Genomic DNA, 13,464 nt, shown 5'->3' on the forward strand with positions numbered 1-13,464 from the left:
CTGTACAGACATGAGCCCATTAAGGAGGACGTAAGTGTTCACGGCCAGGTTGGACCGCGCTTTGAGCAACCAGTCTAGTGGAAGGTGTCCCTGCTCATGGCATGGGGATTGAGACTAGATGATCCTTAAGGTCCCTTCCAACCCAAACCATCTTATGATTCTATGACTGCACCCCTCCAGGAAGGCATGCAGTTTATACACATTTTGGCATCTGTCCACGCGTTAGATAGCTTGCTTTCTTCCCCACTTCACATTTTAAGCACAGCAATACAAAGCAGCAAACTTCTAATGCTACTGCTGCTAGACAGCAGAGCATTTAGTTGCATTTCAACAAAATGGAAAAAAATAAATGCAATCCCTTAAAAACATCTGTGCTGCTGAGCAAGGCACAAGGTGAGCAAACTTTTAAATGATTAAGCCAGGCTATCTGCACTGGGGTGCACTATATGCACTGAATGGTGTGGGGTCCCCTGAATGGGTCAGCGATACTCACAATTCAACCTTAGAACAGCCACAATCTCTGCAAAATGCATGCTCAATCACGCTTTTCCAAAAGGAAGAGTCACCTCAAATCTCCTGATTTCTTTGGAGATGGCATCTGCCTTTCCACTCCCACATTTCTCTGCAGACAAGCTCTGTAACAACCAGGGCTGCCCCAAGATCATAAGAGAAGCTGAAAGACAATGACTCAGTTCCTCAAGTTCCCTGCCAATGACTCTCACACCTCTATCAGCTATCTCTATGTCTTGGTCTTGAGGTGGCACCTTGCAAACCACTCTGTGTGGCCAGGTATTAACATTTTTTTCAATTATCTGTGGACAGTCCAATAAACAGAGGTCCCAGGAAGAGATTTCAAGACATGACCATGGTGGAAAAAGTATCCTCTAACTACCAACACGGCTCATGAACTTGTAGGGATCACTTTGATCTTTGGTAGGATGTAGCCTCCCTGCTTGGTTTATTAGAGACAAGGAAGGTTGCAATCAAAACCCAATCCTCTCTGCTTCCTTCAGATGAAGGCTAGCTTTTAGGGTCCCCAAACTCTGCCCCTCAGCCTGTTGCTGAACAGCCCGACACAAGCAGTGAGGGTTAATCAGCATCGTTGGCGTCGCGGAGACAACTCTGACTGCACTCGGCGCATAAGCAATTAAATGGGTTCTTTTGCCTTGCGTGCCTGTACATGCTGTAAACGCTTCAACCTCAATTGACTCTTTGGTAAATGATTTTCCTTTGTTGAAACGATGCTGATGCAGCTCCTGATTCAAATTCTTAGTTAAAATGCAATTTTTTTCTAACATTTCCCGGCTATAGTTGGTAATTGACTCCTAATGGACTCTGTCATGGTTGAAATGATGCTAGTGCAACAACAGAAACTGCTTCCCTGCCCATCCTGGCGTGCCTATCCACTATATGCCTGCAGACAGGCACCAGCCAACATTTACGGTTGGACTCACTCACCTTGGCATCCTCAGCATCTTTCCAGCCCCATTCTCCATTGCCACCCCTTTTTCATTACTACCAACAAGCTGCTTTCTTCAGAGGGAGATATGACAGCATGGTTGAGCTTTACCAGATCAACCCTCAAGGGAATTCAGTCAAGGTACCCAGTGATATTATATTAATTACATAGAGGGGTGGAGGGGGAACCAAAAGAATGTTTTAAGGAAGAGGTGTCCATTAGGTACACTTCATCAAGCAGTAACTGTCTAGCATTCACTGTTTCTCTCCCCTCCCTGCACAGACCCTTTCGGAGGACAATGACACAAGCGCTCTCCGTTCACAAGGTGGAGGGACAGGAATTCCCAGGAACTCACTGGAAACATCTGAAATTTTGTAACAGCCCTTTCCGATTGAAGGTGCTGAATTTAGTTCAGTCCACGCTGTCCCCTTTCCAGAAAGGGAAATTGAGGTAACATCAAATGTCAATTGAAATCTGTGTTCTCAGCTCCTCAGACTTTAGCTTGGCTCAGGGAGAAATAAGAAGCAATAGCTCCCAGAATAAAAAAGTTCTCCAGCAGGGCTGCTCTGATAACAGCTGCGGATCAGGAGAGCGGCATGTACTGAGCTTGGGGAGACGTTGCCAAGACCCAAGAGTGTGGAAGAAAAGGGAAACGTGTACTAGAAAAAGAAAGCAGGTGAAAGACAATGAGTTTGTGAGACAACCCTGCACAGCAGTACCAGAATACACGTAGGAGAAGTAGGGAGACAGATGCTTCTCCCTGCCATGAGGCATGAATGGCTGGCATAATTTCATCCCATCTCTCAGGGAAGGAAAGGGAAACAGGACTTAAACCAGCATTTTTCAAATAGGAGAGAGACAGGGAGCACACCACAGGACTCTGACAATGGCTGCCTTAGATCAATCTGCCTTCCAAAAGACGGCACCAAAAAAGCCCCTGCCAGAAGGCAGCAGCCAACAGCTACTCCCCCCAAAAGAGCTGAGGGCCTGATCCCAGTAGGATTGCTGAAGGAAACACATTACCCAGACAGAGCATAAGCACAGGAAAGAAAAAAAAATTTTAAAAGAATTAAAAAACCAAGAGAAACGTTTACAGGTTTCTCTGTCTCCTTCTTCTGTGGCAGCTTCTTCTTGGGAGCCTTGCGCTCGGCACGTCTCTGCTCAGTGGTGGTGTCAGCAGCTGTGATGAGCTTCTGCAGGTCTTGGGTTCTCTTTTCTCTCTCTTTCTTCCTGGTTTCGATTTTGCGGAGCTCCTGGATGAGGTATTCTTCTTCTGCCACCTGCAGACCAAAGCACATAAAGGCAATTAGAGGAGCAGAGGAGGCCTAGCAAGGCAAGGGGGCCATCTACCGATAACAGCTCTGCTCTCGGCCGGCCTGGGAACGACTTTAAGCTCCCCAGCCTAATATCTTGGATTTTCAGAGCACATTATGCTCCATAGCCTTACCTGCATCCATGGCAATGCCAGTCTACAAACTGGCAGGTACTGTATCACAACATCCATGATACACCCTTCAGCAGCATCCATAAATGATTAATCCCACCTCCAGACAAAGAGACCAAGAGCACAGAGAAGGGTAAAAGAGTCCAAATATACTGTAGTTGCAAATGCAGTGATGTGAAAAGCTGGCTCCCCTCCCCAGACATAGCTGCTCCATGTTCTATGTGCTAGGCCTAGCATCAGTACACATGTCAACGTGGGAAGGACAAGCAGAGTCATTACACGCATGAACTTGTCATTAGAGGGAAACACTAACACAAAAGGATGCTTTTCCCCAGCCTTTGGGGAACACACAGTTCCTTAACCTCTAAACCCTGGGACCACAGATTCAACAAAGAGAACTAAACATGCAGATTTAGACTTTGATGTTTTCTGGCAAGATTTTTACTCTCAAGGAAATAATTCTCTCCCCATGAGACTCAGACAGTTACAAGGACATTGATCTGAGATTTTGTTTCTATTCAGAGGACTAGTACAGTAAGTGTCACAGAGAAAGTGATGGCAGTTACCAGAACCATAACTCTGCTCACCTAGCCCTCTCTCCTATATAGTCATATTTCTCAGTTATTGTCCTTTTGTATCCCTTAAAATGACATGAACTCAACAACAAAAGCAGTACTTAGGTGTTGCTCTTTTCTTGTCCGGTCTTTCTTTCCCTTTGCCATCCTCTGGCCTATTTCATCCACCTACTGATTCAACTCATCATAGATCTTTTGGAGTAGTGATGCTCTCTTCCCCAAGTTACCTGCTCTGGTGTCCTATTGTACAGCCTCTCCAGCTGTTCCTTCCTCCGCCTCTCATGGCCAGCATCGAAGACTGGGATTTTCAGGTCTGTGCCTGGAGCCGCACGAATATTAGCCAGCTTGGCACAGATGTGATAATATCGTTCCTTCAGGTCCTCCACTGATCTTTTCTGTGGAACACATCACAGGAGAAAAACATTATAGGAGAACCAAGTAAAACATTGTGCAGTAGTTTGCTATGAACCACTGGTTGAAGGATGTCAGACAGGGTATACAACACAGCATCCGGGAGGAAGATCAGCAGAGAGCCTTGCCAGACCCAGTGGAACCAGAGGGAAGCGGGAGTTTCTCAGTGAACTGCATGAATGAACTGTCAAGGGTTCACAGCCAGTTCTTTAAAAACACCCACCAGAGGGTCCAACAATACAGCAGCAAAGCACTCCCAGATAAAAGGACGCAAGGACAGTTGTCTCAAGAGAAGAAAACCTGCGAACAGGAAACTGTGACAAATGCACAAGAGGCCTCCCCACCAAGCTGCTCCAGACAACAACGATTCTAGTCATAACCAAGACGGTATCGGTTGCAATAACTCATTGCCCATTGTTACATAGTCTGAGCTGTGTTCTCTTACTCCAAGCACCAAAGGTGTTTGGGCTGCCCAGGTGGGCAGACTCTTGTTATTTCACTTTGCTACAAGCTCTTCATGTGAGTGTTTCAGAGGGCGACAACAATCTCCACCATTTCGAGCTGTTCTGTAGGAGTCACATCACCCCCCTGTGTCACCAGGAGTCATGGAACCAGCAGTTACAAGAGATTTACAATCATGACACCAGGGCTGCATCTTCAGACCACTGATGGTCCCTGCTTCACAGCAGAGATCACAGAAACCTGCACCAGGTCAGACCACAAGTCACGAGCAGCATCAGGGAAAAATCCCAATCCCCAGAGACCGTTAGCAGATCCTTCTCCCAGCACCTAGACTGGAATCCAGGACACGTATCCTGCTCACCTAAACAAACTCCCCAGCTGCCTTATCTTCAGGGAAGAATGAGTTGTTCTCCTGGCAGGGGCAAACCTAACTTTCTAATAAAACACAACAGGGAACGAGCACAAGTCACAGTGGATTTAATTACAAACAAAGCAAGCAGCAATGCCCTGTGCTGGAAATTCAATATTTCTTACTGCCAATAATCCATTATTTTCCTCTAATTAAGTTGATATAAAGGGTAATTTGGTCTTTGCAGTGCAGCAAGTCCTGCACGTGTCGTAGCAGCAGGTTGCTAGCAGCACCTTGGCCCCCAGGACTCACCTTGAACTGCTGGTGATCGTAGCGGTCATGAATCACCACAAAGCGCAGATCAAAACGCCGAGCCAGGTCAAAGAGGTGGTCTGTCTCAGCTTTGGTCCACGCATCATCATGGAGATACATCTGGTACTCCTGCTCCGAGTACACAGGTACCTGGACTGTCTATGCAGAGAAAAGAAAAACATGGTAGCTCTCTTGCAGCACTGCCCTTCTCACTGCCAGCTGGTAAGGGCTGAGATACTTGAGCCCAGAACAAGAGTAGCACACCGACAGGAGGGGGCTGCCAGGACTTTGAGCAATGGGTCCTGGTAGGAGAAAATTACAAACAGGCAGAGGACTTGATAGGAGCAACGTGTGATCTCAGGGACACAAACATGATGTCTTGGGGAGCCTACCAGGAACTACTGCCTGAGAGGTTGAAACCTATTTCAGGTGGCTGACACAGGCAGAGGTCAGCAACCCACATCCTGACTACAGGTTTCAAAATTATCAGGCTAACATGACATTGAAATTAAGGTTCAGTCAGCCTCCCTGCATTCCTCCTATATAGCAGCACCAACACCTTGGCATAAACTGCTCTGACAATTGACTCTACTTGAGTTGGGACACGCTCGCTTGTACGGGAAGAACGGGAAAGGCAAGGAGTGGTAGTTCCTAGCCTTTAGCACACCTTCTGCTTTGATACACAACCCACTTCTTTCATGTTTGGTGCAGACAGTGCTATGAAGATCTGAAAGGCTGGGTGCTGTACAATTGAGGGCCATAAACTTGGCAAATAACTTTGCCCCTCCCTTCCTCATCCACCATTTCTCCAGCAGAGCCACAGGGACAAACGACAGTCCAACTCTCAGTGTGTGCCAGGTGCCTAAAAAGCCAAACCCACACCACTGCCCCCACCCTAGAAATGCTCTGCAAGGGCTCTATCCAGAACACAAGTGTCACATGAGTACTAAAGGAACAGTAAAAATACTTACTGTATTAGGGGAAGTCCTAGCGCATGGTAAAGCAAAAGTGCAAACAAGCCCTTGCTTTCCTCCCTTACCCCCTTGCACCACTCCTGCAGTGGAACTTTGCCCAGCCTGAGGAGGGGCATCGTGTGGATGTGAGCAGCATGCATGCTTCAACACCTCTATGCCCTCCCGAGTCCTACACCAGACAAGTCATCCTCATGAACTCCATACAGCTCAGAGGGGCATTTCTGTGCTTCCAAATAACAGCCTCTTTAGGTCTACTGCCCTTCTTCCATCACTTAGATACAGACACTTAAAAGTGAAGTGTACCTTTTGAGAATGTACTGCACCTCAACCTTCAAGTACCACTTCCACCAGGAGAAAAGCCATCCCATTGGACACCATAAAGATGTCCTAAGTACATCACAAAAAAAATTTTCTAGAGTAGCACACATACATGAAAAGAGCCAGCAAGGCCCTCTGCAGTGGATGGAAGTGGACAATAGCAAAGACACTTGCAAAACACTTCCTCTGCTCTACTCATGGCTGCTCAGGTGAGAACTGCTGAGAAGTGAGAAGGTGGAAACTTATTAGATGGAAAGCTTGAGCCAGCGATGGGATGACTATACATTCAAATGCAATATAGCCATGAAAATGCAAATATGACCCCCAGAGAGGGATTTCCAGCAGAAGCTGGCAGTGTTTCAGTTGCACAACAAGACCTTGGCAGGAATACCAACTACAACTCTACTGACTCCTGTTCAGGAAAGATGAACTGAAATGGGAACAAGTACAGAGAACAGCAACAAGGATGAGTAATGGGGTGGGGAGCTTGTCTTCCCACAGCAAATTGGAAGAGAAAGGAGACTAGCAAAGGAAGTCTGAAAGGGAATCTGACGGCAGGCTTCAAGTATGCAGACTGCAAGTATGCTAGATGGAATTAAAAGAATACCCACAGGAAGGAAAGAAAAATTGAAATAAGGACAAAGAAATTGGCTTGCAAAGAAATGCCAATTTAACATTGAAAATTTAACCTGGAAATGAGAAATGGTGCAGAGACAGTCTGGAACAGCTTCCCAAGGAAGCACAGGGGCAGGAAAATCCAAGTGCTTTTCAAAAGGAACTTGATCAGTTCATGAAAGGGACTGGATGGTGCAGGATCTGAAACAGCCACGAAGAGGGTTCAATGGCCCAGAAAACCCATCTCTGTCCTACATTTCACACTATGACCACTCACACAATGATGGGCTTTAAATTAGCTGAAGTTGCTCAGGAAAGATCCTGGAACCATGAAACAGTCCTGTGAAAATATCAGCACAATGCCTAGTAGTGGTGAAAAGACAAACTGAACAATAAAAATGATCAGGTAAATGAAGACAAACACAGTCATTGTACAAACATGCCATGCTTCCATAAGTGAAACACTCACTCACTCCTAGTCTAGCCATTTCAAAAGAAAGGATATTTGAGAACAACAAGAGTGAGACAGGGCACAGAACGGCAGATGGATGTCAAATTACAGAGAACACAGTACGTAGCAAGGACAATTTACTACATCACGTAACACAAGATCTCAGAGGCACCAAATGAAACCCCAAGGCAGCAGTTCAAAATGAACAGAAGAAAGTACCTTTGCACACCATACAAAATTAACCTGAAGAACTCATTAGGATATTCACAAAACAGCTTTCTGCCTTGAATGTATCTAGCAAGAATTATTAAACACAAATTCCATGTTAAGAAATCCTTAAGCTAAAGACCACCACAAGCTAGGAAAAAATGCTCTATATTTGCCCCATTCTCACGCTCTTTCTCTAAGCTGTTACTAACAGTAGCCAGAAACAGAATACCAGCTGAGAGAGGCCTTTGCTCTGACACCAGTGAAGCTGCTTTTATATTCCCATTTCACATCCCAGATCAAGGCTCAGTGTACACTGTGAAACCTGAGTTTACATTTTGGATCTCACAATGAAGAGAAGAAATTTGTTGTGGAGACTGGAAGCACAGAGAAAAGGCAAAGCAACTGAGCAGTGATGCAGGAGTAGGGTTAAAGCTCTTGAGCGACCAATAGGACATACTACACAGGAAACGGGTTCATGCCAAGGGTAGCAAGAGATTCAGGCAGAGGTATCAAGTATCTGAGAAGGAATCCACAGAAGAGTCTGGAAAAGTAAATAAAATTCCTCTGACATAGTAAATATCTGCAAAATGCCTCATTAGTGCCTTCTACCCTGTCAGCCATGGATCCATAAGGGTAACAACTTGCTCCTGATATTATGTAATTGTGCGTGTGCAGATGGCAGAGGTCTGCACCACTAATCTAAAGATTGCAGCCTTGCTGAAGGCTCCTCTGCCTGTCAATTCACAGTACACGATAAAGTTAAGGAAACGAAAATCATATAATTACAACACCCATGTGTGGCCCCCTCTGATAAACTCAGTTGAACTCAGCCAAAAACTGTTACAGCAGTAGATTCTTAGAGACAATTACACTCCCAAGTTTCACTCAGACAGCTAGGTAGGTGCCTTGACTGAGTCATGCTTCAGACTTCCACCCTAGGCACAAGAGAAGAGATACCACAGGAGACTCTTACCAATATCCCAGCAAGAGGAAAAGCACCAGTTAGAGCTTCAGCCTTCTAACATGTAAGGTCAACCAACCACTTAACTCCACAGAAAGCCAGGCTTTGTTAGAGTCGATGCTCCGTGGGTTACAAACTTAAAATGTTGTATACAGTTATACACAAGCAGAGCTTTTGTGGAATCATGTCAGCACAAATTTTTTTTCCTTCCCCTTCAGATTTGCACCATGAAGGGTGTTAAACTACATTATGGAGGCACCCTAACTCTGCTCCTTCCTAACTTTAGAGGTCCTGACTTTGAAGTACAAATCTTGATGTAGTTTTCTTTGTGCATACACATGAAAGCCCCAGCCACTCAAAGCAGATACGTCTGGGACAAAAGACGGCAAGAGATTACAACACATTGTGACAATTTAATATAAGATGCAAAGAACAGGGTACTGCACCACACTGATACCACAAGAGCAATTTCAGAGGGAATGCAACGTAACTCAGCATCTGTGCTGGAATCTGGCCAAGAGGCTGCAAGCCAGCTTTTTGGCCACAAAGCTCAAGCCATTTTTTTCATACTGAGTAAAACAACAAGACTTATGACTTTAATGTCTCACTTGGAACAGAATATCTTTTACTACCCAGAGCCTGTAATTAGGGAGATGATGTTGGTTAGGAACTGAATTAGACAGCAGAATGCCTCCTTGCCAAATCTGTGACTGCACACCTGAAACACAGGGGGCTCTACCAAGCTCTGACCACATATTGAGCCCACTTAGCTTCAATGATTTGGAGACATCATAGTCTGTGGTCACATGGCTGCAGGCCATACTGCAATTGCCAAATCTAACTCAGCCTTCACTTGCTGAAAGAAACAACTTCCTGTCTGGACATTCAAGAAGCTGACCGAAGGGTATTTTCCAGCTGCTATTTATATGCTTTTGTTTGAAAGTGCTTCCACTTACTTTATTGAACCTGGCAAAAGGGTAGTCCTTCCCTTCCTCTGCTGCTCTCCTCCAGTGGTAGAACATTGCGCCATCTTTTCTTGCTGGGTTGGTGAAAGGCATCCACTTCCAAGGTCGGACTTTCTTGGACCCCAGTTTTGCCTTGACTGTTCGATAACCCTGAGTTGTATCACTTGGCAGCAGCGGAGGTGCATCCCTGAGATGGAGAAAAGCACTGGCTGACAAGACGCAAGCAGCAGCCCAGGACAAACCCAAAGAGATTTCAGACTCAGAGGGGGATCTGCCACCACAATGTTTACGGTGGGAAAACCCATGTTTAAGTTTTATTCCAGGTTTTGCACTTCCCAGACTGCAATGCTTCGCACATCAGAGGACAGAATACACAGCATGGATAGGTTTGAACAGAACCATCTGGAAAGCAAACCATGCAAGAGACCTTGGAGGCAAGGGCACAATCTATAACAAGCTAAATACAGGCTGCAGCATTCTTTTTGCAGAAACAAAAGCAGGTGCTATTCCCTGTTGCGAATAAGAGAATTAGATACAGAAGGGTAAGAACACTGCCTTGTCTGCACTAGACTATTGTGCCTACACCTAACTCATCTACACAGACCAAACCCCTCAAATTTAGAAGAGAGAAGACAGACACTGTCCATGATTGTCTGAGAGAAGGGTACAAGCATGGGCCAAGCACAAAGGGGAATCAATCTGGGAAGCGATACTGCCCAATGTTTCAAGAGGATGCTGCCCTGCCACCAAAAGCCCAGGCTACCCCACAACCTGCACAGATGACCATAAGCTCTTACTTTTTGTCAGAGTAGAGGAGCGCATAAACTTCTCGGTGCATTCCTTCCGGCCTCTTGAATGTCAATGTCTCTGAAGATTTCTTGGATTTTTTCTGAAACAAAGGAATTGTATTTGAGATTCAGAAGCACCAGTCCCTAAGGGAACATTAAACTACATAATCTGGCACCCTGTGACGGTTTTCACTTTTATCTGTTTTTAGACACCTTGAATTTCTCCAGGAAAGTACCCATTCCCAATGGAAGACACTGACAGACAAACATGCCCACTTTCAGTGATAGCACTCACCAGTACTCAGAGAGTACTCTTGTTGCTGAAAACACATGCTTAAATTCCAAGTTGAATATCTGGCTGTAGTTTTCAGAGGCTGCTGTACTAAGCCTTTTTTTACTAGCTAAGCACTGTCCTCAGCTGAAGGCATTAATGCATTTAATTAAGTGATTCTTTATGTTTTAGAGAAGATAATCAGAAGCATCTTCCCACACTCTCTTAGCTTTCATCACTTTGTTCTGCAGCAACTTCAGTTTTTACCACTTGTGATCAAGCCCTTGCAGCAGCCCCATGTCAAAACTACTGGTATCACCTACAAAAGTAAACCCCTGTTCCCACCTCCACTCTCCCATTTATACAGCAAAGAATTTTTTTTTTTTTATATATAGTTTCTTCATACTAAGAATTCAGTGCAGATGACTCAGTCTGGCCCTTAAAACCTTGTCAGAACTGATGGTTTCTAAGACACAGTCCACCTCATATCACATATACAAGTTTATAAAGTAATCAGCTTTGGATTCAGGTAGATACAGTAAGAGCCACATTAACAAGGTATACTTTATTTAAGTGGGCCAAGTTTACTGAGTAGTCCAGAGCACTTGGTCTAACTGTACCATCTTTATAACTACTAGCCATGTCACTACTTCAAAGTACTTGTTTACCATATCGCTACAAACTTTTAAATCAGAATATTTTGCAGTAGTAAAACTAACACTACATCATAAATTGTACTAAATCCATACAGTCACCTTTATCAAGCAAATTCAAAATCCCATTAAAAAATAATAATCTATCAGTTTGGACTACAACTACTTTCCATAAAACTTCATGACAGACATTCATTATATCAGCACCTTTTCACTCCTAATCAAACACCTTGCTCCTAGCATGTCCATCACTTTGCCCAGGAGCAATGTAAGGCCAATCGAGGCAGTTACGCACGGGTCACCACACACTCTGTTTGAACACAGGCTTCTGGAATTCCCCCAAAGTTCCCAGATTTATTAAAAGTTAATATCAGCAGGCCAGAGATCAGCTCAGCCAGCTCTTTTAGGAGCTGAGAACAAATTACTTGGTCCTGTTGATTTAAATGTTTTTATGCCTAGTAATTTTTATTTTAACATTCTCAGTCACTAATGGACTGGAAAGTACTTCACAGTTCTCTTGTGATTTAAAGACATCAATCTGTTTCTTTTTTAATTGAGAACAGATCTATTTCCTGAGCAAGTGCTGCACTGTTATTAGCAATTTTGCTCTCTCCACGCGATAATGGCTTATACCTTTGGTTTGATTTAGTTTTTGTACTTTGTAGAAATTCAGAATGTTTCACGCACAGGCCTAAGTGGCCTCCTGCACTCCTCCTAAAACCTCTCACTGTATCTCTCCTTCCTCTCTCTTTCCATTAGAGTAAATTTGAGGAGAAAGCCATCTTATTCTCTCCTCCAAAAGAGCCAGATAGCCACCAGCACTCCTTTAGCACTCTGCTAGCTAACAAACACATCTAAATCAAAGAACTCACAACTCTGAAAACTCAGTGGCATAACATTGCAGGCTAAATCCTGCCAACGAGCTGCTCACCAGACATACTATTCACCAACACAGCTGATAACTAGTGATTTTAACATTTTAGTCTCTAAATTACTAAAACTCATCAGTTTTCCACTACACCAATTATAGTATGTGTCCTGTCCCCAGTAAGGTAGTTATGAAACCACTGTGCCTCTCTTCACAAACGTTTCAGTGGAGGCAAAGACAGTCAGGAAGTACTTTCACTGATGGGGTGGTTGAGTATGTTTGGGTTTGTTTTGGTTTTTTTTCCAAACAAATACACAGGCTTTACTTCAAATTAAACCATCTCCATACCAGAGAGCTCCTGGGGACATCCTCTCCCCTGGCTCATTTCCAAGGACCTCCACATCTCATAACCACTCAAGAGCTAACCTTCCCAACACCTTGCAAAACATGGGACATCCAAGACCTTGCCCAAATTTAAAATACAGAGACAACAACATACCATAGCATATTACCACACAGAACACAGCACGTGACAGCATAGGTCCTTAATAGAGCTTATTAACTTGCCCACATTCCCACAGGCAACACATCCCAGTTCTCCCAAACCCTAGCCACACACCTTCCCCGCACAGGAACTGCTCCCATGCTTTGAAGACATTTACCATTAATTCAAGTCAGACAACGTTTTTTTCTTCTAAAATAGGACTGCGTGATACTATTTCCATCTGCTTGGGGGCTAGATGGTAAACACACTTCACACTTACTCAACAAAATGAGAATTTCAGAGACAGGTGAAAATGTCCTGAGGCCAGGCCCAGCTCACCAGGACATCACTTACACAGTTCCAGCTTAAATACCATGCCAAATGCCACAGCCCAGTTAACTAAGAACACCAAGAATCTAGGAGTAAGGCCCTCCAGGCATTTCCAGATACTCCTAGGAAGCCCGAAAATAAACAGACTATGGTTGGAACTTGCTTTATTCCATTTTTTTTACAATATTCACCTCAGACACCAAATGCAAGGTCAGTCAGTGCTTAGAAAACAAGCAGCAGCCCCTTATGGCACCACAGTTCACCTTATCCGAGTTGATGATATCCTTTTTGTTGATGGTGCCCGTGTTCTCCGACTCTACACCGCCCAGCTCCAGGATGTCCCGCACGTCTGCACCGGTCGCCATCTCTCCGCCTGCCCGCTGGCCTTCTCTGCCGCCCTCCTGTCCGTCCCCTCCAGCTCTGGGAGGGAGGGGGAAACCAGGGGGCCGGGGGTTAATGTGCACTTCCCTCAGGGGCTATCCCATACATACACAAACACGCATATGTGTGTGTGTATATATACACGTATATCTACATACATACACGCACATACATACCCATACA

At 44.8% G+C, this 13,464-nt stretch overlaps 1 protein-coding gene across 1 annotated transcript in view; it reads right to left on the reverse strand.

Annotated features, from left to right (window-relative positions):
* Positions 1-13,314, reverse strand: part of DMAP1 (DNA methyltransferase 1 associated protein 1) — a 33,391-nt gene extending 20,077 nt beyond the window's left edge. The window contains exons 1-6 of the mRNA XM_009700057.1: positions 13,164-13,314; positions 10,304-10,395; positions 9,498-9,693; positions 5,013-5,171; positions 3,706-3,873; positions 2,554-2,739 (exon numbers count right to left, since the gene is read on the reverse strand). Coding sequence (XP_009698359.1) covers positions 2,554-2,739; positions 3,706-3,873; positions 5,013-5,171; positions 9,498-9,693; positions 10,304-10,395; positions 13,164-13,265 — 903 coding nt within the window. The 5' untranslated portion in view covers positions 13,266-13,314. The remainder of the gene's footprint in view (positions 1-2,553; positions 2,740-3,705; positions 3,874-5,012; positions 5,172-9,497; positions 9,694-10,303; positions 10,396-13,163) is intronic.
* Positions 13,315-13,464: the final 150 nt, after the last annotated feature.

Source organism: Cariama cristata, unplaced genomic scaffold, assembly GCF_000690535.1.
Source record: "Cariama cristata isolate BGI_N322 unplaced genomic scaffold, ASM69053v1 scaffold21795, whole genome shotgun sequence".
Lineage (NCBI taxonomy): Eukaryota > Metazoa > Chordata > Aves > Cariamiformes > Cariamidae > Cariama > Cariama cristata.